General features: G+C 35.7%; 1 protein-coding gene across 2 annotated transcripts; it reads left to right on the top strand.

Annotated features, from left to right (window-relative positions):
- The first annotated feature begins 2,294 nt into the window (after window positions 1-2,294).
- Window positions 2,295-24,630, top strand: LOC113412990 (uncharacterized). Of its 2 annotated transcripts, XM_087967274.1 has the most exons (9): window positions 2,295-3,203; window positions 6,686-6,748; window positions 6,830-6,934; window positions 9,872-9,952; window positions 12,441-12,521; window positions 13,606-13,725; window positions 18,854-18,925; window positions 22,430-22,574; window positions 23,185-24,630. In XM_087967274.1, the coding sequence occupies exons 1-9, from the start codon at window positions 2,591-2,593 to the stop codon at window positions 23,906-23,908; spliced, it is 2,004 nt and encodes a 667-aa protein (XP_087823400.1). In that variant the 5' UTR covers window positions 2,295-2,590; the 3' UTR covers window positions 23,909-24,630. The 2 variants fall into 2 exon arrangements, with proteins under 2 accessions (XP_087823400.1, XP_087823401.1); XM_087967275.1 differs by lacking the exon at window positions 12,441-12,521.

Genomic DNA, 24,630 nt, shown 5'->3' with positions numbered 1-24,630 from the left:
TGGCTTTCCCACCCCTCCCACAGGAAACTGGAATCTTCAAGAATCCCCTTCCCAGTTGAGTCCATGGATGTCCAAAAGTTATCTTGGGTCATTCCTAAGTGCTCCCATTCAAATCCAGGGAGCAGCATTGCCAGAGAACCAGCTAAATCAACAGATTGTCAGCAAGAGAGAAGAAAAGCTCTTACCGTGCAGCAGCCATCTTGGGAGGAGTCCTGCTGCCTCTGTAGTTTTTGACCATGAGAAATACAATATCCAGTTGGCCATCATGTGGTCTGGTAATACAGAACATTGCCTGAAGCATACCATTGTGGAGATAGTTTACACTTCATACCCTACAGGCCACGCCAGAACTAAGGCAAAACTCTTTGGGGAATGGCAGAGACCTCGCAATGCATCTGTGGTGCATCAGAACAAACAATAGCAGCTATAATTCAAAAATGTCTCCTCAGGAAATGTCAAGGCACCTGGGATGACCTCATCGCAGCCACACCAGAAGCAGTTAGATGATTAGCTTCCTTAGATATCAAATTATAACATCTATCCTATTGCAACTATGATACCATATTATAGCAATTTTCTCAGGGTTTTATCCAGTAGTGGGATTCAATTTTTTTTACCAGCAGTTCTGTGGGCGTGGCTTGGTGGGCGTGGCAGGGGAAGGATACTGTAAAATCTCCAGTCAGAGGTGGTATTTGCAGGCTCTCTGAACTACTCAAAATTTCTATTACCAGGTCTCCAGAACTGGTCAGAACCTGCTGAATACTGCCTCTGGTTTTACTCTAATTTAATAATTTATCTCATCTATTGTATTGTGCACATACTTTATATACACGTAATTGTTGATGCTTTGAACTTATATTTGTGTTTGTACTTATAATGTGTTTTATCAGTGTTGTATATAAGTGATTGCATGGCCTCTATAGATGCCATATACTAAATAAATAAATAACCACTGGTTTGATGGCTTCCAAAGGGAATGATTTACATTCATGGTGAATGGATCCATCAAAGGCAATAGTTATAATCACCATGGGTATCTTTCAGGCAGGATCTACACCAGAGGTGTTCAACTCAAGGCCCGTAGGCCGGATCTGACCCACGGGGTGCTTACATCTGGCCCATGGGGATGGCCTGAAAATAGCAAAGGACCGGCCCGCAGTGCCTCTGCTAGCGAAAACAGGGTGTGTAGAGCCCACACATATCGTTTTGGCTGGCAAAGTGCCACAGGAAGCCATCCAGGCCAAAAATGGGGGATGCAGGGGGGGCCACGCACGGCCCGCTGTGCCCCATTTGGGCTGGCAGGGTGCTGCAGGAAGCCATCCAGGCCAAAAACGGGTACAGGGGGCCATGCACAACCCCCCCCCCCGTGCCCTGTTTTGGCTGGCAAAGTGCTGCAGGAGGCATCCATCTTGTCTAATCCCTCCTGGCCGGCCCATGGAGGAGAATTACAATGCTGATCTGGCCCTTGAAGAAATCTAGTTTGACACCTCTAATCTACACCAAAGTTCTTTTCAGTTCTGTGACACCACTAAGTTTTTTGTTTTTGTGAAAATTAACTCTCAGATCGCTTCTCCCCCAACTGCACAACTTGTTTAATATTATTATTTTTAAATATATTAAATTGTTTGAAAGTTTTCATGCCAGCTACAAAAATGCAAGCCTCTATCAACAATTATTGTTGAGTGTTTGGAGGTTTAATTATACACCTTAAACACTACAGCTAGGAATGGAAACCTATCATTTTGCATTGATGTGGTATTACATGAAATAACTGCCACTTATGGATGCAATCTTGAACAAATGGTATGGTTTTAATAATTCAATAAGACTCAGTACAAATAAATATATTTATGAGTTCAACTATAATTATAAATTCTCCAGGCAGGGCATGCCCTGTATATTGAAAAAACATTTTGTAAGAATACTTCCTTGAGTTTTATAATTTGCAGTTTGTTATTTTGCTTTACTTCTTACAAACCAGAAGTTGGTAACACTTATTTTTAGTATTCTCATAGCATCCTGGAAGACTTCACATGTATTATATTCAATATCTCATGTGCAAATTATTGAGTATGTCCTTATTAGAAAACTGATGAAAAGGGTATTCAAGATAATAATTTTCTTAAAGACATATTTAACAACAGATTTAAAGTAAATATTTTCTAGCCAATGCAAATATCCTTGACTAGAATAGTTATCAAATCATAACACTTTGAATTACTGTTATGCTTTAATTTGTATGTCTTCACTTATATGTATTCTTACTGATTATTTCATTTGCAGATCAACAAATCCAAGTTCTGCACCAAAAGAATTTGATACATGAACATGAAATCACAGAAAAACAAAGCAAAACATTCACTGAAAACTTGAATTTGGTAAAAGGCAGGTAGTCATTGTTGTGGGCATTTGTGATCTTTCTGTGGAAAAGGCCATTTAGTCTCAGTAACACTACAATTGTGTTTTCACTCTGGGACACCTTAATCTAAAACCCAGTTACTGGAAACCTGTCCCTCTCATATGTTTTCCATGCAAAATACCCAAGAATCACAATATCAGTAATGTTTCATGAATTATATTTGTAAACTGCATGATTAGCGGAGAGTATTCTGCTGGAATTTTTAACATATGCAACTATATTTTTTCAGGATCCTCTGTAAAAGAGAAGGCAAGTCCTAGTAGTCTAACAGCACAAGAAAGACTCTTCCCCAATAGCAATTCAGCACTGATGGGTAACAAGGCTTACAAGATTTCCCCAAATATTCTTATGGATACTCCAGTGAGACATAAGAAAGTGAAGGGTGGAGGATCTGAAGAGGATGGCAAGGAAGGGGCTTTGCTTCCTGACTTCAAACGGGACAAAACGGCTGGTAATAATGGTGGCAGATCATTAAGAACAAGTAATATTACTGTAAGATTTCATTCTCCCGACAATTCAAGTGAAACTCAGATTGACATTTACAATTTAAAAGATTCAAGAGAGGTCCCTGAAGTTCATATTGTAGCCACCAACATTATTAACCAAGGCCTTAAAATGGATTCGGTAGCATTAAAAGACAATGGTATGCAAGTGATAGTAAATAGTTCAGTGGATAAGAAAATGAAGCATATTAAAGGGAGAAGAAAAACTCCAATAAAACTTGATGGTGGAATTACAGGAGAGAGCCTACCCAGGAGCAGTAAGACAAATCACCCAAGAACAGGTAAAGACTTCTTTTTTATTTGGATTCACCTTGAAGGGATGATAGAGTTGCACTATTACAATTGTTGCTATGGTATTTTGGGAATAAAATTGAGCTGAATGCAATTATACATTTTGTTATATAGCTTCTAATAGGAGTTCTTATTACGATATTGCTTATGTCATTCTTTTTTTTACAACAGTTTTATGAAGTATTCCATTATGATGACTCTTATTACTGTGGCATTGGATCTGAAAGGGAATTGTTGAAAGTTTTGCTATCACCATCTGCTCACTAGGATCCTCAAAACACAACTTAAAAACATAAATGCAACAATGTAGTAAAATCAATACATTTCAAAAGCAAAAAGAGAAATCGACTCTTCCTTGAAACTAGCCAAAGAAAAACATTTAAATCTCAGCAAAACAACCATTTTAAATGCACAGAGCTGGCCACCATGTTTTAGTTATGCCTTCTGAACATTATTCAAGAGAAGCCATTTAACATGATTAATGATATATCAAAGATCATGTTCAGATTATGGTGATCTTTCAGAATTTATTTGTACAACCATCGGTCTCCTATGGTTTCTGCCCACCTTTCTAGATTTGACAATGTGGGTATGCTCCAAATCTCCCGGAGATGCAGTGTTGCCTAGTGAGCCCTTGGAAGCCTGACTTTTCTGTCATAGTACATGCCTTATAGAACAGCCTCCCCTTGACACCCCCTGGGTGTCAAACTCAATTTCATTGAAGGCCACATCAGGGTTGTGTTTGACCTTGGGGGGCCAGGGGGGTATGGCCAGGGGATGTGGTCACCTTGATATCACTTGTGTTGGGGGCATGCAGCCCTCCCAAGCTCCGTTTTCACTGGCAAATTGTTAAATGTATTAATTTATTTTTATTGATAGTTCATATTTTAACTAGGCAGTATTATCAATAACATGAAATGTTAAAATCAGGATAATTTAAAATTAAAAGTTTTAAAATTATAAAAACAGCATTATAAAAATTTCAGAAGGTGAAGAATTCGAAGATGGGGAATTAACAGTTGTTAAAAGGTGGTGCTGGTGGGTGTTTTTCATGAAGTCAGCCAGCCCCATGGTTGTGTGGGCCTCTGTGTCCCTCATGCAAGGTTGCATAGCCAGGTTTTGACTGGCCAGAAGATTGTGGGCTTTTCTCACCTCTGAAGGCAAGATGTTCTATAAAGCAGGGTCAATAGCAGAGAAGACCCTCTTCTTAAATCCCACCAGTTGAAATATTTTGATTGATGGAGTCTGTAGCCCATCTTTCCTGCCTATTAGGTAGAAATCCAGAAATCTCTACTTTAAATTCTTTTAGATGTGAATTTACCAAATAGTCTGAGTAGAATAACAGAGTTGGAAGGGACTTTGGAGATCTTCTAGCCCAACTTCCTGTTCAAACATGAGACTCAGACAAATGACTAATCTCTTCTGAAAAACATCCAGTGATGGAGCACCCACAACTTTTGAATGCAAGCTGCGTCATTTATTATTTGTTCTCACTATCAGGAAATGTCTCCTTTTTCCCCCTCCTTATTTCTAGGTTAGTTCTCTCCTTGGTTATTTTCCGTTCATTGCTTCTTGTCCTGCCTTCAGGTGTTTTGGAGAATTGGTTGGCCCCTTCTTCTTTGTGGCAGCCCCTTAGATATTGGAAAACTGCTATCATGTCCCCCAAGTCCCTTTTTTTCATTAAACTAGACATACCCAATTCCTGCAACATTCTTCCTATGTTTTAGCCTCCAATCCCCTGACCACCTTGTTGCTCTTCTCTGCATTCTTTCTAGAGTCTCAACATCTTTTTTTTAATATTGTGGCAATCAAAACTAGGTGCAATATCCCAGGTGTGGTCTTACCAAGGCATTATAAAGTGGTTCTAACACTTCATGAGATCTTGATTTTATCCCTCTGTTAATGCAGTCCAGGACTGTGTACTTTTTGGCAGCTGTACACACTGCTGGCTCACATGTAAGTGATTGTCCACTAGGACTCCAAGATCCGGCATTCAATTACTGCTATTAAATGCACAGTTACTACCTATCCTATACCTGTGCAGTTAATTTTCTGTCCTGCTTTAAGAATAACACCTGATCTTATCAGCTATTGTAAAAGCTGATTGTACCGTATTGTAAAACTGTTGAGATCATGAATGTGATGATTGTCCACTTGTAAATGATTTTATATAATTATGAGATTATTCTATGGCAGATATAACTTGCAAATTTTGTGTCCAAGACATCATTACTTACTGCATGTTCATCCGTTTGAATAAATTTGCTTTGTATGAGTAGATGCCAAGTGTATGAAATAAATATAAAATCATTTTTTTCTGAAGAAAATGTAATGCAGTTCATTAATTACTATCTTTTTTTTTTCTGCTACTCTCTACATTTTTCATGCAAGTGCAGTGCCTTGAACTACATTAACAAGATATTTAGTACAAAGAGTTTATTAGTGGTATATGTGTGTAGGATGAAGGTTACAGTAACTCTACTTGTCCTACATGTACATGTATTTGGAAACATTTCAGAAAAATATTCAAGTCTGTTTGCTAAAGATAGCAAGTCACAAAGATTAGAAAAACATTTGAACAAGTATGAGTGTTATACTCATTTCTCTACCTCAATATAGTTCAATCACTCTTATAATTATTATTTTTTAAAAGATGGGCATTTGCCATCTGATGGCTGATTTTGACTTGGATATTTCTGTGGCAGGCTTGGCAAACTTTTCAAGTGTTAGACTATTTGTGTCATGGATATAAATAATAAACAAATAGTCAAAATCTAAAAAGGCATGGCAGATTGAAAAGTTTAATCCATTAACATGTAAATTGTGCTTAATTGAAGGCAATTACAGACACTATCTACGGTTCTTGCCCATACCACATGTTCCTACTTTGGTCCTCTTTCTCTATCCCATATATCGTACATATGATTTTATTACTTGTTATAACAGAAAAAAGATAGGCCAGACCAGTGCTTCTCAAAATTGACAACTTGCTGACTTGGGAATTTTGGGAGTTGAAGTCCACATTTTTTTAAAGTTGTCATGATTAAAATTGTCATACACATGCACATATTTTCTTATATTATTTTTCCCATAAAAGCCATATACAATTAATGGATTAGCTTGTGTTTTATTATGTAGTGTGCATTTCAGCAAGCAGTTAGTCATCTGCGTAGCTCAATTTACACTACCTTTTATCAGATCAAATTATTGTGTTACCTATAAGTTCTAGTAAGGAAACAATTTATCTGGGTGCTTATAAATCTTTTCTGTTTGTATACTATACTGTTTATATTCCTTTGCAGAATTATTCCCTTTTACAGGACTCTCAAAATGCCTTTCTTCATTATTAATCAGTGTCACCTTTATACATTTCATACAATTATAGTATTTTTACAATTTGCAAAAGTATTCTTTTAAAAAAAAATCCTTATAAGAGTGAGTCTTAATAGTTTATATTTATATTTTATTTTAGATGTCCCTGAACCTTTTACTTATCAGATGATGGTATTAAATCAAATTCTACAATCACTGAGAGGTAAATATGGATTCTATTGAGTAAATTTTTGGATATTTTGTGTAATCAGAATTAGACAGTTTTCATTTTTGCAATTTACAGCTCAAAATGCACACAGAGACCATTCACAAAGCACAATCAATGAACAGTCAAAAATCTCTGTAAAAGAACTGGAATATATATTAAACGAACAAAACAAAGAGACTGGTACGTCTTTTGCTTTCCTTTGTATAAAAATGTATTCTTAGACCTGAGTTTATTCTATAGTAAAATCAAATGGTTTTCCAAAGATTTTAAACTAGGATTTCATTAAAATATATATCAGCCATAAGTTATATTTTGACAAGCAATTCAGATTAAGGGGCTTGAAGGTTCATATTATGCAATACATTGAATTTCAGGACTAAAGACAATTTCTGATTTTCTTATTTTGACTAGTTAGTTAGATTGGTGCCATTGAGTTTGGTTCATCTCTTGCTAGGCTCTGTGGACAAATGATCAACATTTAATCTGTTTTTAGCAGTGACAAGTTTCTGTTTGAAAAGATGTCCAGTAATCTCTTTAATTCTGACCCTAACACTAACTTTCTCCATTGTCTTCTCTTTCTTGTATTTCCTTTCATTTTGCCAAACATTTTTTTTCTAGCCAATCATCTGGTCATATCATACGCCCAAAGTATGAGTTTCTGTTTGCTGTTCATTACCTCAAGGGAGCAATCAGCCTTTATTTAGTCAAAGATTGACTGGTTGTCCTTGCAATCCATGATACTCTTAGTAATTGTCTCCAAATCCGTAAGTCAAAGGCATCCATCTTTCTCTTGTTCTTTCTTAGTCACCAACATTAAAGGCCATACATTACCAAGATCATTGCTTTAACTATTCTGATTGTATTGTCATTGAAATATCCTTATCTCCATGATCTTGAATGAGTTTGTCATGACATCCTTCTGCAGGACTAATGATCTCATTATTTCTCCATCATACTGTCCATTCTTGGGTAAGAAAACAAAACTATATATCACCTTTATTTCTTTATTCTCAAATGTAAGTTCAGGAAGTATACTTTGATATTATTATTTGAAATTATCTTCAGTAGTTATTTTGTCTTAATATGGATTTAACTTTTTTTAAATTTTCATAATGAGCTTTTCTATTTTAAGCTGACAAGGTTGTCAGCTGACAAGGTTGTATCATCTATATACTATATAGTATAGCAATTTTTTCCTATCTACAATTTTTTTTTCAGATGATATCTCTTCCAATTCTGTTATTCTTATATTTATTATATAAATTAACCTGAAATGCATACTTTTCTCACTCCCTTTTCTATTCTGAATCCCCCTGCCAGAGCTAACCTCACAACTAGAATTAAACCAGATTGATTAAGAGCAAACCTCTATTTTGCTAGGATATAGTTGAAGACCATTAGCATGTCAATGTTACCTCAAAATCAATAAACAACCTTCTCCAACAGTTTCATGTAGCTGCTGAAAAACATGGAGGAACTATCTGAACCCTGTGGTATCTCACAATGGAGCCAAACACAACCTCAGTAATTTCATCTTCCCTAAATAAAGGAATTTAAAACTGACATTGGGGAAGATCGGAAAGACTACTAAGAGGGAAGGAAGAAAAGAGTCATTAAGGAGGGACTTGAAAAAGAGATTACACAATCTGGAGAGGGAAGGATACTGTAAAATCTCCAGTCAGATGTGGTACTTGCCGGTTCTCTGAACTATTCAAAATTTCTGCTACCGGTTCTCCAGAACTGATCAGAACCTGCTGAATACCACCTCTGATTCATACCGCTAATGCTCACAGAGCAGGTGGTATTACTTCTGTCCTCAAGAAGGAAAGTATTCTTCTGATGTCCCTCTGCCATTTTTGAAGCCTCTTTCATTTCATTCTTCAGTTAATGGCCATGCTCTTTGCAAGATCTAAAACAAAGCTTTACCTGTATGTGGAATAAATAAACTGGCATTGTATTGTCCCCCTTTTTTATAGATATATCCACCAATTTTGCAAATGCCTAGGCTATATTCCATTTAATTATTCAGTTCTCTTACAGCTTTAAAAGTGTTCCGTGGGCCTAATATTTTCATATTTAATAGATGTCTAATTCTTGTTTTTCCCTAATTTTTGAGCAGAATCAGTTCCTGAATATATTCTCTGCTTACAAATGTTTGTCAGTTTATAATCCCATTTGTAAAGGGTTTTAATGTAGTCTTTCCATCTTTCTTTAATCTTCTTTGCCTCAGCTTTCTTTCATTATTTCTCTTGAGTGTTCCTAACTCTGCTATAAATTTTCTTCTGATTTTTCAGTTCTTAACAAGAACTCTTGTTTTCCTTTTCTGTGATAAATTTCTCTATTTGCTGACATTGAGTGAAATGTATTTGGTTTGTCCTTTCTTGCTTGACATTGAAAGACGGTGTTTTTAATTATTGTATGCCATTTTCATTGCCCAGGGCTTTCATCTTCTGCCTTTCCCTGGTTATCATGATAGCTTTTTCTGAAAGCCACTTGGATCTGTTCCTTTTTAGTATTCTGAGAATATATTTTTCTGCTTTGGTATTCAGGATATTGATTTCTTTTTCTTTTTTACTTTTACCTTCTCCATAGCTTTCTTCACAAAGTAAGCTTACTAAATCTATTCCTAGCTTTGTCCTTACATTCCAAATGTCTTATCCAGGTAGTATCTTGCTGACACACTTATGTGTAAAATAATTCTTATTTTACAATCTGAACTTTGAAGTGTCCTGGCTAATTACACTGTGTCCTCTCTTTTCTGTCCCCTATTTTATAGGCTTCTTAATTTAGATATAGCACATCCTGTTATGTCAAACTGTCAGATTTGTACTTGTTTCTGCTATGCATACTTTTTGAGTAAACCTGCTTAGGTTTGTACTGCTAAATTCTTATATATTAAGATACATTTTAAGGTTAAAATATTTGTAGAATATTTTTAGAATGTTTAAGAATAGTGCCTGGTGTACTTCTGTATAGCAAGTAATATTTTAAAATTATTTATTATTATAGGACATTTGATGGCAGTTGATGTTTATTTAACTAATATTGTCATTCTTACTGAGCTTAATCGAGTAAAAATGAATGTTAATTTAACTTTTGATGTTTTGAAAATCGAAGACCAGAAGCCTTTGTTATCTAGTGAGGAAATGCAATCATCAGTAATGAAAAATATTCTTCAGGAATTAAAGAAATATATAGGTAAATCTAATTGCACAACCTAATATTATAGATAATTGTATGTTTTCTTACTATATGTAACATATTAGATATCAAGGACTGTCCAAATGATGAAGGAAAGGTCTACAAAGCAATATTTGTTTTGATGGTGGGAAGATGCTAAGGTTATTACCTGTATATTTCTAAATGAGTATGGAAATTCAATTAATATTTAACAGTACTTTCTTAGCTTGTCACGTTAGTTTAAGCAAGCAAGTAAACACTTGGATACTGAGCTAACGTAATTGCACTGTTTTCTCTCCTGTTCACTGTGCCATGGTTTGTAGTTGTTACTTAAAGCCTGGTTTAACTAGTTAGAGCTATTGTCTGCTTAATACAGCTGTTCTCTGCCTCCATTGAAGTGATGGAGGTGATCACTTCAACTTGGATTTTATTTTTATTTGAGGTTGGGCATTACGTCTATAACTCACTCTGTTCATTTCAGAATTCTTTTCAAAATCTGCCTCTGATACACAGTTTAGGAGCTCTGCCAAGCTGCAAGGCTTAAGGCATCACCACAGCAACTGCAGGGCTTGTTTGTGTAAAATGCCTTGATGAGGTGTGGAAGAAAGGTGGGGGGTTATAGAAATCAGTGAACAAATCAGAGTTACCTTTGCAGTCAGACCACATATATCACCCCATTTGTAGCTTTTCGGATAGGTGTAAAGGTCATGGGAAGAAAAAGAGATAAACGATTTACTCTTGCTTGTATTTTCCTTCCTCCCCATTATTATCCAGAGTGATTTTGTGTAGTGACACTGACAACAGGGTCTTTTGTGAACAAAAGGTGATTGGTTTTTTTCGTTTTCAATTTCATAACTTCATTCCCCTATACTTAGTTTGCTTATCCAACTTCCCTTTTTCATTTCCCATTCTTTCTCATTTCCATAACAGTAAATACTTCCTAAGCTTTCAATTGTATTCAGTTAGTTTGCATTTAGACCCCTTTCCTAATTAATGTTTCTGTCCTAGAGTTATAATTGTTCAGTAACCAGATTTAATAGCTGTATATTATTTTGTTCTTTCTTCTTGTCTTTTGCCCTTACAAGCAGTATTTTCCACCATCCTACTTTGTCAAGTAATAGGTATCTTATATGGTAAAAATATAGATTAGACAGTGCTATCTGAGATTTGGGGTGGTTGCGAGCAGATGTTAATCACATGATGTTGCCATCATATAGATAGATATAGATATATAGATATGTAGATATAATTGTGGTTTATTTTGCATTGTGAAATATTGTAATCCCAAGTTAAGTGTCACTATTGCAAAATCAGTAGTCATATAAATTGATTAAAATAAATGAGCAATGCCCATTAAAATTTATTGAGAGCATTGAGAAATGGAAAAGTGTTCAAAGTAAAAAGTTGATTAGAGCAAAATAAAGTATACTGGAAACAGCCAGCACTGATTTCTAATAAATGTACTTCACGCACTTATAAATTTTCCATATATTTTAATCCAATTCCAACAAAGAACAAAGCACTGCAGGCACTTTAATAACCCATTTTAAAGACGAGTGATTCAAGATCTACTTCACCAATGTCTATGAAATGTGAACAATTCATGCCCTTGTGATTGACTAGCTATTCAAAACACTTTACATCATTCTGATGAAAAGCAAAATAAACATTATTAGGCATCTGTGTTTTTCCATGTTGGATAATGGAAAGGAGAACTCTGAATCACATTCCAGAACTACTCTCTTGAGCCTGACTTTAAGACAAGCAGCCTACATAGGGGTGTCAAACTCAGGTCGTCACGGCGGCATGACTTAATGTATCGGGACTTTTTTCCCCTTCGCTAAACTGGGCATGGGCATGGCCAGTGCATGACGCATCCGGCCCGCAGGCCATGAGTTTGACAGCCCTGGCCTACACAATTTAGAATAAAGTCACTGTTTCAGGGTTTCCAGGCCAATTTCTCCCTTCCAAGTGATCTTAACTGCAAATCATGTATTTCACATGGAGTTCCTGGTATTCTCTGAGCTTGGTTATTCGGTTACCCTTACAAAATATTTTTATAATATCTCTTAGAAAATAAAGCTGAGCACTATCCACTATTTACTGATGAGAGGATTATTAAATATTGCTTATTTCTTTCAAGGGCAATGCTAGAACAAAATGAGACAGCCAGTTTGGTATAGTAATTAAAGCATCAGGCTAGAAACCATGAAACCATGACTTCTAGTTCCAACCTTTAGCATCATGCCAGCTGAGTAACCTTGCGCCAGTCATAGTTTCTCAGCTCTAGGAAGAAGAAGGCAATTGCAAGCCAATTCCGAAAAACCTTGCAAAGAAAACTGTAGGGACTTGTCCAGGCAATCACCAGGAGTAAATCAACACTGACTTGAAGGCACCTAAATCAATCAATCAATTGGTCAGTCAGTCAGTCAATTAATCAATCTTAGTAGCTTTCCAGAGTGGGTGCTTAAATGAATCACAATTTCATCTCTTGTTAATGCTGAAGTTCAGAATTCTCCACCAGCTGTTGAAAGCAAGGCACAGAGGCTTATGGAACAGATTCCATCAAAAGAATCTCAAGGTCCAGGTAAACTCATTTTACAGTGCTGCTGAACAGATTTCTAATAATGCTCAGTAGTGAAATGTTGTCATGTTATTCCCATAAAATGATTAGGGTTGGGGCTGGAGTTGCCAAAGCTAAAGAAGTGCAAGGGATGTAAAAAAATGAAAGATGGCCATGGTCACATTGATAATTGAACATAATTTGTTACGCATGGAACACACATGAAAAGGGGCAGGGCTGCTGCCATCTTTTGGCCACCAGGATGATTTTGCCTCTGTGTGCAACTATCATTTCAGTGGGAATTGTGGAAAGTTTTGAAATATACTGTACACAGCTGAATATATTACATCTGCTGTACTCATATGGACTTTGTTAGTTCATAATCAATTTACATTTTTATCTGACGTATCTCAAGATCCCCCTTTTGCATGCATGATCCAAAGGGACAGGGTTTGCAATGCAATGCCACAACACTGCTCTTATCATTTAATAAAAGTAGTGAGAACCTGAGGCCATCATTGCCAAGGGTTATCTTTATGGGCACATGCAAGAAACCTAGGAAAGCCTTCAAAGTAGCATGGCCATGCTGTGAAACACCTATCCCAAATGTCTACAATTATATGTTTGTAGTCCCAGGTTAAGACATTGCTTTTGTTCTATGTTTCAAATAATTTAACTGTAGGAACTCCACAACCAAATAGTTGGCAGAAGCACTATAAAGAACCAAACATGAGAGCTGAAGAACACATCCTCTAAACCTTTTGTCATGGAGTAATATCTGGATGTTACACACAAAAAAAGAAAAGCAAAATTTCTGTACTTAACTTGCCTAGAAAAATCCATTTTTGTTTGCAAAAGCTGTACAAACATGCAGATTCTAATTTCCCTTGTTCTGTTCAATCCAATGAAAAAAGATCTCTTTGGGTCTTTTCCTTGATATATGTAGATTAGATTTTACAAAATTGCAAATTAGCATTATTTTGTAAAGATATTGTTTAGAAATACTTCTACATTTCACACTAATAACTATAGTATTATTTAGAATTCTTTTTTTGGACAACGTTCATAGAATCTTCTACTGTCAATGTTTTGTCCCCTTGAATTAAAGAGAGACCATCGAGTGAAAAGGAAAACATAACGAAGGAATCTTCCTCAGAAGAAGGTCTTATTCTACCTGCCTCCAGTGAAACATCATTGATTTTCCCACTTAAATCAACTCTTCCTCAAAGTAAAATCATTATCTAATGTTCTATGCCATTTTGTCTGAGGTAACATCTGCCCAAATTGGTATTTTTAACTTCCTCTGTTCCTATTAAAAATGATTGAATCAAATTAGTCATTAAGAGCAAGGGTTTTCTACCCAAATCCACATTTGAAATTAATGATAAGATTCCATAAATGAAGTACCTGAAATGGAACAGCTTATTTAGGTTATAAATAAGAGATTTATTTATTAGAATATGCCCTTGAAGATGGATTGGGATAGATTATTGGTCAGAAATACCCTACTTTAAATCAGAAATATAAAAAAGCAGCAACTGGGAAGTAAGGTGGAATGATGTACTGCTAGGTCACAATTAATACCAGTTGAAATAATGTGATATTAAATTTAGTGTAAAATTGTAAATTGATACATTGTGTTTAATGCAAACCAACATTCAGTTTATGTGAGGCAAGTGTGTGTGCAGTTGCCATTGGGGTTTTAGACATCACCAATCTTTGTCTGTAAAATGGGAAAAAATGATCTCTTCAGAGGAAAACTCTACAAGCTCAAAAAAGATCGTTATTACATTAGAGCAAAAATTTGATGTAATTGAGCAACATGAATGTCATAGCAACATTAAAATAGAATGAGATGTTGGAGTGCCTGAATGTACAGTATGCATTATTATAAAGCACACATGGAAAATAAAAGGAAAAGTTAAGGTTGCACCAAATTTTTGTCATGCCAAACAGTGGTGCTTAAATTTGTGAACTTGCAAAAATATGATCTAAAACATGATCTGTTCTGTACACAGTCATAAAATAGATTAGAACCCAATTAAACAAATGAGTAAAATATTATACTTCTTCACGGATTTATTGAGGACAATTATCCAAAGCTATACTGTATATTTGTGGGTGGCAAAAATATAATCTTTGCTTTCAACAACTGACGTGGCCCTCTTCGTAGCAATAACTGGAATTAAATGTTTACAATAACTTGAGTGGTCCTGCACATGGACTTGGAGGAATTTCAGCCCATTCATCCTAATAGAACAATTTGGATTTTGGGGAGCTTCCTCATATACACTGCCTGCTTCAGGTCCTTTCACATTTCTCTAGGATTAAGGTCAGGGCTTTGACTTGGCCATTACAAAATGTTAACTTTCTTCTGCTTTAACAATTCTTTGGTGATACAAACTCATATGCTTTGGATCATTGTTTTCTACATTATGCACTCACTGACTTGAGCTTTTTGTTCATGGATAGATACTCTGATATTTTCCTGTAGTATTTGCTGGTATAATTCATAATTCATAATCAACAAGCCATCGTAGTACAAATACAACAAAGCAAGGCCAAACCATGACACTGCCATCATCGCCATGTTTCACAGATGGGTAAGTTTGTTATGCTGGAATGTAGTGTTTGCCTTTCACCAAACATAACACTTTTCACTAAAGCCAGAAAGTTCTATTTTGTCCTCATCTGTCCACAGAACATTCTCCCAATAGTCTTCTGGCTTATCCAAGTGATCTTTCACAAACCGTAGGTGCAATTTCTTTTTGGAATGTAGTGGGTTTTCTTGCACCCCTATCATGTACTTCATTGTTGTTCACTGTTCTCTTGACGATGATCTCAGGAATATTAACATTCAGCAATGCAAGACGGGCCTTTAGGTCCTTAGAATATTATCCTGGAATATTTTGAGACCTCCTGGCACTTTGTCTGCCTCACTCTTGGTATGATCTTGATTGGACAACCGACCTGGGGAGGGAACTGGTATTGAAAATCTCCATTTGTACATAGTCTGCCTGGCAGTGAACTGGTAGAATCAAAACTCTTTGGAAATAGTTTTGTAACCTTTTCTAGCCTTGTGAGCATTAACAAGCCTGGTGGCATGCTACCGATTCAGCCCGGTTCAAGTGAACCGGTTGTTCGGAAAAAAAAAAAAAAGCTTCCCATGATCAGCTGATAGGAGGAAAAAAAAATCCTTCAGAATCAGCTGAGAGGATAAAAAAGAGAAAGCACAGGATCGGGGGGGGGCACCCGCCCCTGCGCTTTTCTCTTCTTTATCCTCTCAGCTGATTGGTGCTGCAGGCCTCAGCTGGTGTGGGGAAAGCTGCACACGTGCGTTAGGTATGCGTATACACACGTGTGATCACCGAACCAGTAGTGGAACACGTAGGAACCCAGTGCTGCAAGCAATGTATCACAGGCTCAGTCCTAGGCCCTGTTCTGTTCGATGTGTTTGTAAGTGATATAACAGGAGAATTGCTAGGTAAGATTTGTCTTTTTGCTGATGGCACAAAAGTGTGTAATAGAATTGACGTTCCTGGGGTATACATAACATGGAAAATGATTTCACATTGCTGGAAAATAGATTTAAAAATGTGGAAATCCCTGTTCAGGATGCACTTTGGGAAAAAGAATCCTCTGACAGGGGTTCAGTGTTGGACAAGACAACAGAAGAAAAGGATTTAGGTGTGCTCATAGCAGATGACTGCAAAATGAGGTAACAGTGTGGCCAGGCAGCTGTGAAGGCAAATAAACTTCTGGGATGCATCACTAGAGTTCTGGAGAAACCACTTAAAGGTACTAATAAGACTGAGGGAATTTGGAGATGGGCAACAAAAACGGTGCAAGGTCTGAGGGACAAAACATATGAAGATAGATCAGAGGAACTGAACAGCCTGGAGGACAGAAGGGAAAGGGGTGACATGACTGAAACCTTCAACTATATTAAGGGTGTGAATAAGGTTTTAGAAGACAGTTTTTCAATGCTTTCTAACATTACATTTGAACTTCCCTCCTGTCACTTTGAGGTTATGTCCTCATGTTCTTGATTTTTGCTTAATATTCTGAAGATTAAAAAAATATTTTCAATATTAAGCAAAAATCAAGAACACAGGGACATAGCCTCAAACTGACAGATGGAAAGTTCAAATATAGTGTTAGAAAGTATTACTTCACAAAAAGAGTAGTGAAAACTTGGAACCAACTTCCAGCAGAGATAGTGCATCAGTGGAGGGATTCAAAAAAATTTACTACCGGTTCTGTGGGCATGGCTTGGTGGGCCTGGTGTGGCTTGGTAGGGGAAGGATAGTGTAAAATCTCTATTCCCTCCCCACTCCTGGGGGTAGGTTACTGCAAAATCCCATTCCCTCCCCACCCCACTAACCTGCTTTCCAGCTCTGTTCTCCTGTGCAGGACAGCAAAAGAAGACTCAGCCAATCAGCTGGGACTCGAGAGGCAGAGAATAGATAGGGCGGGGGCAGTCAGAGGTGGTGTTTGCCGGTTCTCCGAACTACTCAAAATTTCCACTACCGGTTCTCCAGAATTGTTCAGAATCTACTGAATACCACCTCTGTAGTAAATCAATCATAAGTCAACTGAGTTTAAATATGCTTGGGATAAATACATGTCCATCATTTGACAAAAAGTAAAAAAGTAAAAAAATATCTGAAAAGGCAGATTTGATGGACCACCAGGTCTTTTTCTGCTGTTAGTTTTCTATGTTTCTATTTTGTCAGTATAAGCTTACATTTAGGAATGATATTTAGAATTTTATTTGTTTTTATTTTGCTTTCTATAACTACAACTTTGTTAACCATAACTTTTAATCATAAGCATATTAATTTTATCTTTTACTGCAATATTGCATCAATATACATATACATATTTATGTTTACAATTTTTCATTGCTTATTTCCATATAGCTGGAACCAATGACCACATTTTCCATAGAAATATCACTTTGAATAATGCAAATTCAAATAAAGCAATCATTTTGTGGAATTCATTATCTGTACTAATTGAGACCTAGCTGTACAATCAAATGCCTTCTTAGCTGTCAGATCAGTCTAATATTGCAGTTCCATAACCCTAATCCTTGAGGCCACCAGGTTCCTTATCTTTCTATTTTTTAAATGTTTCTTTTAATGAAAAATAAAAGCTAGTATGCGATAGAGCAAAGCCTCTAGAATCTACAATTGCTATACTGATGAAGTATGGAAGTTTAAAGTGTAAGATAAATGTTTAAAACAATAGGAATATAATTAAAAACTACTTAAAACCAATTTGGCACATATCTTTCTAGCATACTTCAAGTAGAAAAACATTGTTTTGGGCAATTATTTGGCTGACAAGCTATGATATTTCAAGATACGAAGATCCTTTCTGTGTAGGATTCTATGTCTTACTTGTTAATATTAAAAGGCTTCAGTCCAATGTAACTGAAACTGGAATTATATTATGAAAGATTCTCTACTTGCAATTAATGTGTTCTGATGAGGACAAAATTAGTTCTCTCTGTGCCTGCTACATCAAAAGTTGAATTCATTGGTTAAAACAGATTAGGAAATCTAGGATGCATGCTTTATTATCCTACTTATAAGACTACTGGGCAGGTAGTCCTCAACTTACAATAGTTCATTTAGTGACTGAAGTTAGTAAGCACTGAAATAAGTGATTTATTACCGTTTTTCACACTTAAGACCATTGCAGCATCTCTATGACAACTGACTCATATTTATATTGGTTAGAATGTCCCAGGGTCATGTGATCTCACCTTTTATAACCTTCAGACAAGCAAAGTCAATGGGGAAGCCAGATTCACTTAACAACCATGTTACTAAGTTAGCAACTGCAGTAATTCACTTAATAATTGTGGCAAGAAAAGTCATAAAATTGGGCAAAACTCATTTAACAAATGTCTCACTTAGCAACACAAATTTTGAGCTCAGTTGTGGTCCTAGGTCAAGGACTATCTGTATAATGAATATTCATGGACAGAACTGTTTGAGTATGCAAGCAAGTTGATGTTTCCCTGAATTGAAAAGATTGCTTACTACAAAGATAAAATAATCCCATCTCTTTGACTCTATTTTTATCTCTTCTTAATCCCTTTGCCCACTCGGAACATAAACATGACATTTTTTTAAGAAGCGAAATGATAGATGTTAAGAAATCCTATATAACATATATAAAACATGTTATATATCAAGGGTTATATAAGTAATAAAGAACACTCAACAAACCCCAATTAGCATAATTGTTTTAAAAGGCTCTTTGAAACGAAATAAAATATTTTTATTTTCCACTTAAAAACCAACAGCACAAAAAACTATTAAATCTATTTTTTTGGTTTTTAGGTGTAAGAACTGAAGTGACAAATGAAGATGTGAATGATGCTAGAAGATTTGAATTTTTTGAGAAGTATGAAGGTAAATAAAATAAGCTTTTAGGTAAGGTAAACTTACACCAAGTTAAAACAAATGATGTTCCCTGTGCATCTTCTGGGTTCTGTTGTTTGGTGAAAAAAAGAGTATTACCTAATACATCAGGACTATAATTTCAGCTCTGTTGTCCTGTGTTTGTTGACATAGCAAACTGCAGCTATCTCCATTCTATTTTTAAACACTTGATTTATGGTTTTCTGTTAGGTTTGTTCTACTAAAACCTATTTTGTGTGTGTTCAGCTGAAAAGAAACAAACATTTTTTCCTATGGCTGTGGCAATTTGTTTGTCTAGACCTCAATTACAAAATTAACAAGGCAGGGTTTGTTGCTGTTGTTTTTGTTGGATTCCTTAAACCAAAGTTTAAACCTCTAATAAAGCATGACATATAAAGCTCCCAATAACAATATGCAGATAACAACATAAAGGTACTTTCTTTACTTTTTAATTTTGTGAACCAATGATGAGATGTAGTTTCAAAATTCATTGTTGAAAAACATATTATATGAAGATTTTTATTTTTCAGATCATTATCCATTAGCAGCACTTGATGTGGTAATTAAAAGAAGCAGATAAATAAACCAATGGAGACACTAATGTATAATAAGACAAGGAATTTTGTTCACAGCCCAGTGAAACCTAAAATAAATGGCAAAAATGGCTTAGCCCTAACAGAAATATTTCATCGATATAGTCAGCCTCTAGTGAAAACATATTTTTAATAGCATTAGTATTTTTGTCATGAGATAAAAGCTACAACCCCCAGTGTAAATGCTGGTTTTTGGATGCCAGAGCAATGTGGCAGTACCATTCAAAGGCTTAAGGGCTGGCAAGCTTTGGGGTATTGCTACTGCATGCCAGATTTAGTGAATATATGCCCAGCTTTGTGTGTGCTGGTTTCTCTGGGCTTCTGCTGCTTGGATCTGAAGCCAAATACTCATGGAGTACTGTATCCAAATTCTAGATGAAGCCTGCATCCCTTGGCATTATAGCCGCCAAGTTTGGAATATGGGGAATCAAGCACACAGCTTTAAGAATAGCAGGGTATCTCCTTAACTACCTTTTCCTAAATACTTAATACAAGTGATTACTGGGGGAGAATTGCCATTTTTAAATCTCTATCCAGAAGAGAAAAGTTAACATGGATTTTTGGGGTTGGAGAGAAAGCTTTTTTTCTGCATAGTGACTGCATCTTCACTTTAGGAGGAAGAAGGGGAATATAGATCAAGAATGGGAGGAAATCTGTTTGGGGATAAAGGGGAGAGATACTGATGAAAGGGCAAAGTGATGAGATATTGTAAACTACATGTAAGCCAGCAGCTTTGCATCACCCAGGGACATTGCTAAAGTGAAACTCACAAATTAATTGCAAAAAGCTTCTTAAATTTAAAATGTTTTCCCTCCATCTTGAGCTGGAGAAAACTTATACTATAAGTTTACTATAAGGTAGTTTGGATGGATAGTGAAAAGCAATAAGGGACGCACCTATAGTGTTGCCAGTGAAACTGCTCTTAACATCAGTCATATATTATTCTAACTCATTTTTAGAAAGCTGAAAACAACAGATTTAGATTATCAAATGATCACTGCTGGTTACCTGCATGCTTTCAAGCAATAAGTGTGATATTTTATATTAACTGAATACAAAAATCATGCAAGCTCTGTTTATATTCTGTATAACGTCAGAGACTCAAACCTTCTCCATTTGCTAATTGTATTTGAAGGACGAAGTACAATCCTGAGAAGTGAGTTAACAAGGAATTTAAATTTTTTAGATACTTGCAACATGAAATGCGAAAATCAGGACTATAACCAATGGAAGATATTTAAAGCTTTTTCCCATTTCAATAGAAATCAAGTGTAAATTTAAGCATAAAGGGTGTCAGCTTAAAAATGTAGAATTTGTAAGGATCCAGAATTGAATAATCTCTTGATCCTTGTTTATGTACAATTTGTTGTTAATATCCAAATATTTGTGTACTGCCAAACGAAATGTAGGAGTTCTTATAATAAATTGTGAATGGTAAATGTGTTAAATGGCAAATTGTGCATGGTAAATTTATTGTAATAAATTGTGCATGGTAAAATGGACAGTTGTTTATAGGAGGCCCTTCTGAACTCTTTCTCAGAATGCCACAATTGTTCAACCTTATTGGCACTGCAGTGATTATATTACAATTCATTATGCATGCTGGCTTAAGCTTTGGCTCAAACTTTGGCATAAGCTTCTGAGCTTCCTAATGCTCACATAACAACTGAGATGAGCATCAGAATTCTGATTCTCTTCCCTTCCCCTATTCTTTTCAAACTGTAAAAGACTTTGCAGCTAAAGAATTAATCTTAGAAAAGTTCAGTAAAACCAGTCCAATAAAAGACAGCATTAAGTCTTTCCAAATGACATGTTTTTTGGCATTAGATTGTAAAAGAAGCCTCTCTTTACAGCATTTCTCAGGTAAGGCTACAGAAGTAATTATGGTATTTTGTGAGGAACTATTGATTTAACTTAATAATGAAGCTGTTATTGCTGTGGAGATAACTAGTAAAGTTGACTTTTCAATTATACGCTACTTTAATGCTACTATTCAGGATCCAAGCTTTTAAACTATTCTTGGAAGCGGAAACATCTGAGTGAATACTGCAGTGACTGATTTAGAAAAGAAACAGTTTGTGTGTGGGGGAATCTTAAAATAAGCTTCATTCCTCAATCATTGGCCACAATTGGGACTGGTAGCTTCTCTAAGCAACTTGTGAAACAGTACTTGACCATGCACCCAAATTATGACATTGTTTCTAGTTGCAGTTGTGAAGCAAATCACTCACAATGTCACATGATTATGACTTGTCTTACGACTTCCAACTTCTGCATTGACTTTGCTTGTTGGAAGGCAGCTATAAAGATCACAAACATAAGGCTGCAAACTGAAGAACTGATTATAAATCTTTTTCAGCACTGTTGTAACTGTTGAACAATTGCTGAATGAGCAGTCAGTAAACAAGGATGGCTTGTACTATTTTTCATAGCTGTATTTAATAACAAAGCAAAGAACTGATACCATATAGCACATTGCTTTACATCAGCGGTCCCCAACCTTTCCAGCTTGGTGAACCAGCAGGAGTGAGTGGCAGATGCATGTGTGAGCACGTGAAACTCCATTTGTGCAAATGGAGCTTCGCATGCCAGCACCTACCATTCACACAAATGGAACTTTGCACACATGAGCACCCATCGCTCATACAAATGGAGCTGCACATGCTCACCTGCCAAATGGGCCATGACCCAGTTTTTGGCCACAGCCCAGAGGTTGGGGGCCATTGCTTTACATGAAGTTAATCAAATGGGTGATCTAACTTCTAATGCTTAAATGTATCAAGTACGTTTTTTACAAAAAATGTTTTCATGAATTACAGCGTACATATGTACGTATGATGGGTTATGTTACATTATGGAAAATATTATCTACTATTCTGTGTAAACTATTATATCCCTTTAGGTATTCAGGATAAAAAAAGAGCAAAGGCTGCAGATCTTAAACAACTACTAAAGCATATCATTGTTGCCTGTGTAGCTGTTTCTGGTTTGATATTAGCAGTGATAGTCCTTGTGCACATATACAATTCATTGTTTATGAAGAAGCAGTAAGTTATTGTTTCATTCTCTTCTCCCTTCCTATCACTGTCATTCTATATCATAACAACTTCCATCCTAACAACTTCTTACCATTTATATATTTTTAACATAGTTATAACATGTTAGGTCAAATTGATGCAATAGTAGAGGCTGTCGATTAAATGCAATTCAGCCATGTAAGAATCAGACATTGAGATTGAATATCCTGTAGAAGGAGGACATCTCAGTTCAGCCATGATGCTCCCTTCTAGGGCCTTGAGTCTTGTCTCTTGACCTAAACTTCATGATGTTAAATATATAAAACAAAGTCTCATGAGACACGGGAAACAAGTATTTTGTATGGGCTTATTAAATGTTTATCCATCCATCATATAATTCTTGCATGTCAAATGCAATAATTCCTTCTTCCTTATGGCTGATAATGAAATGGGGGAATCAGTAAGAAAAACAGCAACTTGATTAAAGATTACCTCCCTTTCTTGAAAAAGATAGGGAAAGATAATGTTTCATTATTTGTAATCTATTCAATAATGGTCTTTTAGCTGAGGTTGTTCCAAAATTATTATAAGAATTATTTATAAATAAGTTTTATTTAAAATTATTCTTTTATCATTTTAGGAAACCAATTATAGCAAATGCTAACACTGACAAGAAGGAAGAATCTGTCAAAAATAAGGAATCAGACCAACATAAAGAATCTGAAAAAATTGAGGAATCAGAAACAAGCATTATGATACCACTGGAGCCAAAAACATCCATCTCCAACACTATTGACATAGAAAATCACAACAACAATAACTGTCCACCACCAGGAATTTTTCTTTCAACACATGGTGAAGATGTTACAAACCCTTTAGAGATTCAGTCTGTTTCTTCCCCTAGCTGCCCAGCAAAACAAACAGAATTAATGCCCCATGCTGAATCATTAGAGGAATCACATAATTATAGTACACTTAAGAATTTCAAACTACAATCTAAACCTTCCAAATTGAATAGCACTTTCTATAATAATTTAGAACAATATAATACACCCAGGAATCAGGACTATGAAACATATCAAAAGAAACATAGTACTTCTCACAGAAAAAAACCAGACTATTATTTATCCTCCAGGAGAAGTCCAAAATCCACACAACCCAAAAGAGCATACACCGCTCACTTATCTAAGCATCAATATTACAACAGTTTAAATTGGGTTCATGATCCTTCATCAGATAATTTCATTGCTCTATATACAAACAAAAACTTTAATGAATCAAAAATGTCCCAGTTTGATGGTACAGAGTGTACATGTTTTCAGCATCACAAATACGGTTCTGGTACAGATTCATACTCTGACTAGAAAAGCAAATTAATAGTAAGGAGTTATTTATTCAATTTAACCAATGCCCAGAAGCATTTAGTCTAAATGTTTTTACCAAGAGTAATCATGATGAAACCCTATAGTATGCTGATCAATCATACTGCAATCATGCTTAGGAATAATAAAAGTAGATTTTATACTTTGGAGTTATAGGAGTTGCTAATCTAGCTTCTTGGGTTTGCCCAATTAAAGCAAAAGTTAATTTAATTATAGTATTTGCTCAAATTCTTTATCTGGCACTTTTCAAATTCCTAATTTGAAAAAGTGGGCTTAAATAGTGTAATGCACTCTGCAATGACAAATAACTTTTTGTGACATGTAAACCAAAGTAAAACTGCACACATATTGAACACTTTGGACAAACTGAAGCACCTGTTGAACAAAAGATGGATATTAACACATCTGATAAATGTGAGCTGGAAAAAGAATTGGAAATACAGGGAATACAAACGTTTTTTTCTATTTAAAAATACCCATACTATGAATAAAAATAATTCAGGAAAAATACTTTTTTTCAGAGAATCAAAAATAATGAGATACCCTTGGCTCTGTAGCCTGTGATACTGAAATTCGGTTCATCTAGGAAACCCATACAGAGGCCTCAATATGAACTCACTTTGGAATCAGGCATTCCTATTTTTGAGACATATTATGTATTCTGAAAAGCTATCAGACAAGGTAAAGAAAAGAAGGGCCTATAC

Source organism: Notechis scutatus, chromosome 5 (genome assembly GCF_049901735.1).
Source record: "Notechis scutatus isolate UNSWTSFEM ecotype Mainland chromosome 5, rNotScu1.2, whole genome shotgun sequence".
Classification (NCBI taxonomy): Eukaryota; Metazoa; Chordata; class Lepidosauria; order Squamata; family Elapidae; genus Notechis; species Notechis scutatus.
The sequence above is the reverse complement of the archived record's forward strand: the minus strand, read 5'-3'. Positions and strand labels throughout refer to the sequence as shown.

Coding starts and splice junctions, on each gene's coding strand:
- LOC113412990 (XM_087967274.1), top strand. CDS start 2,591: ATGATTAGCGGAGAGTATTCTGCTGGAATTTTTAACATATGCAACTAT. Junction 6,935..9,871: donor CGAACAAAACAAAGAGACTG/GTACGTCTTTTG, acceptor TGAAAATCGAAG/ACCAGAAGCCTTTGTTATCT. Junction 13,726..18,853: donor TAAATCAACTCTTCCTCAAA/GTAAAATCATTA, acceptor TTTGGTTTTTAG/GTGTAAGAACTGAAGTGACA.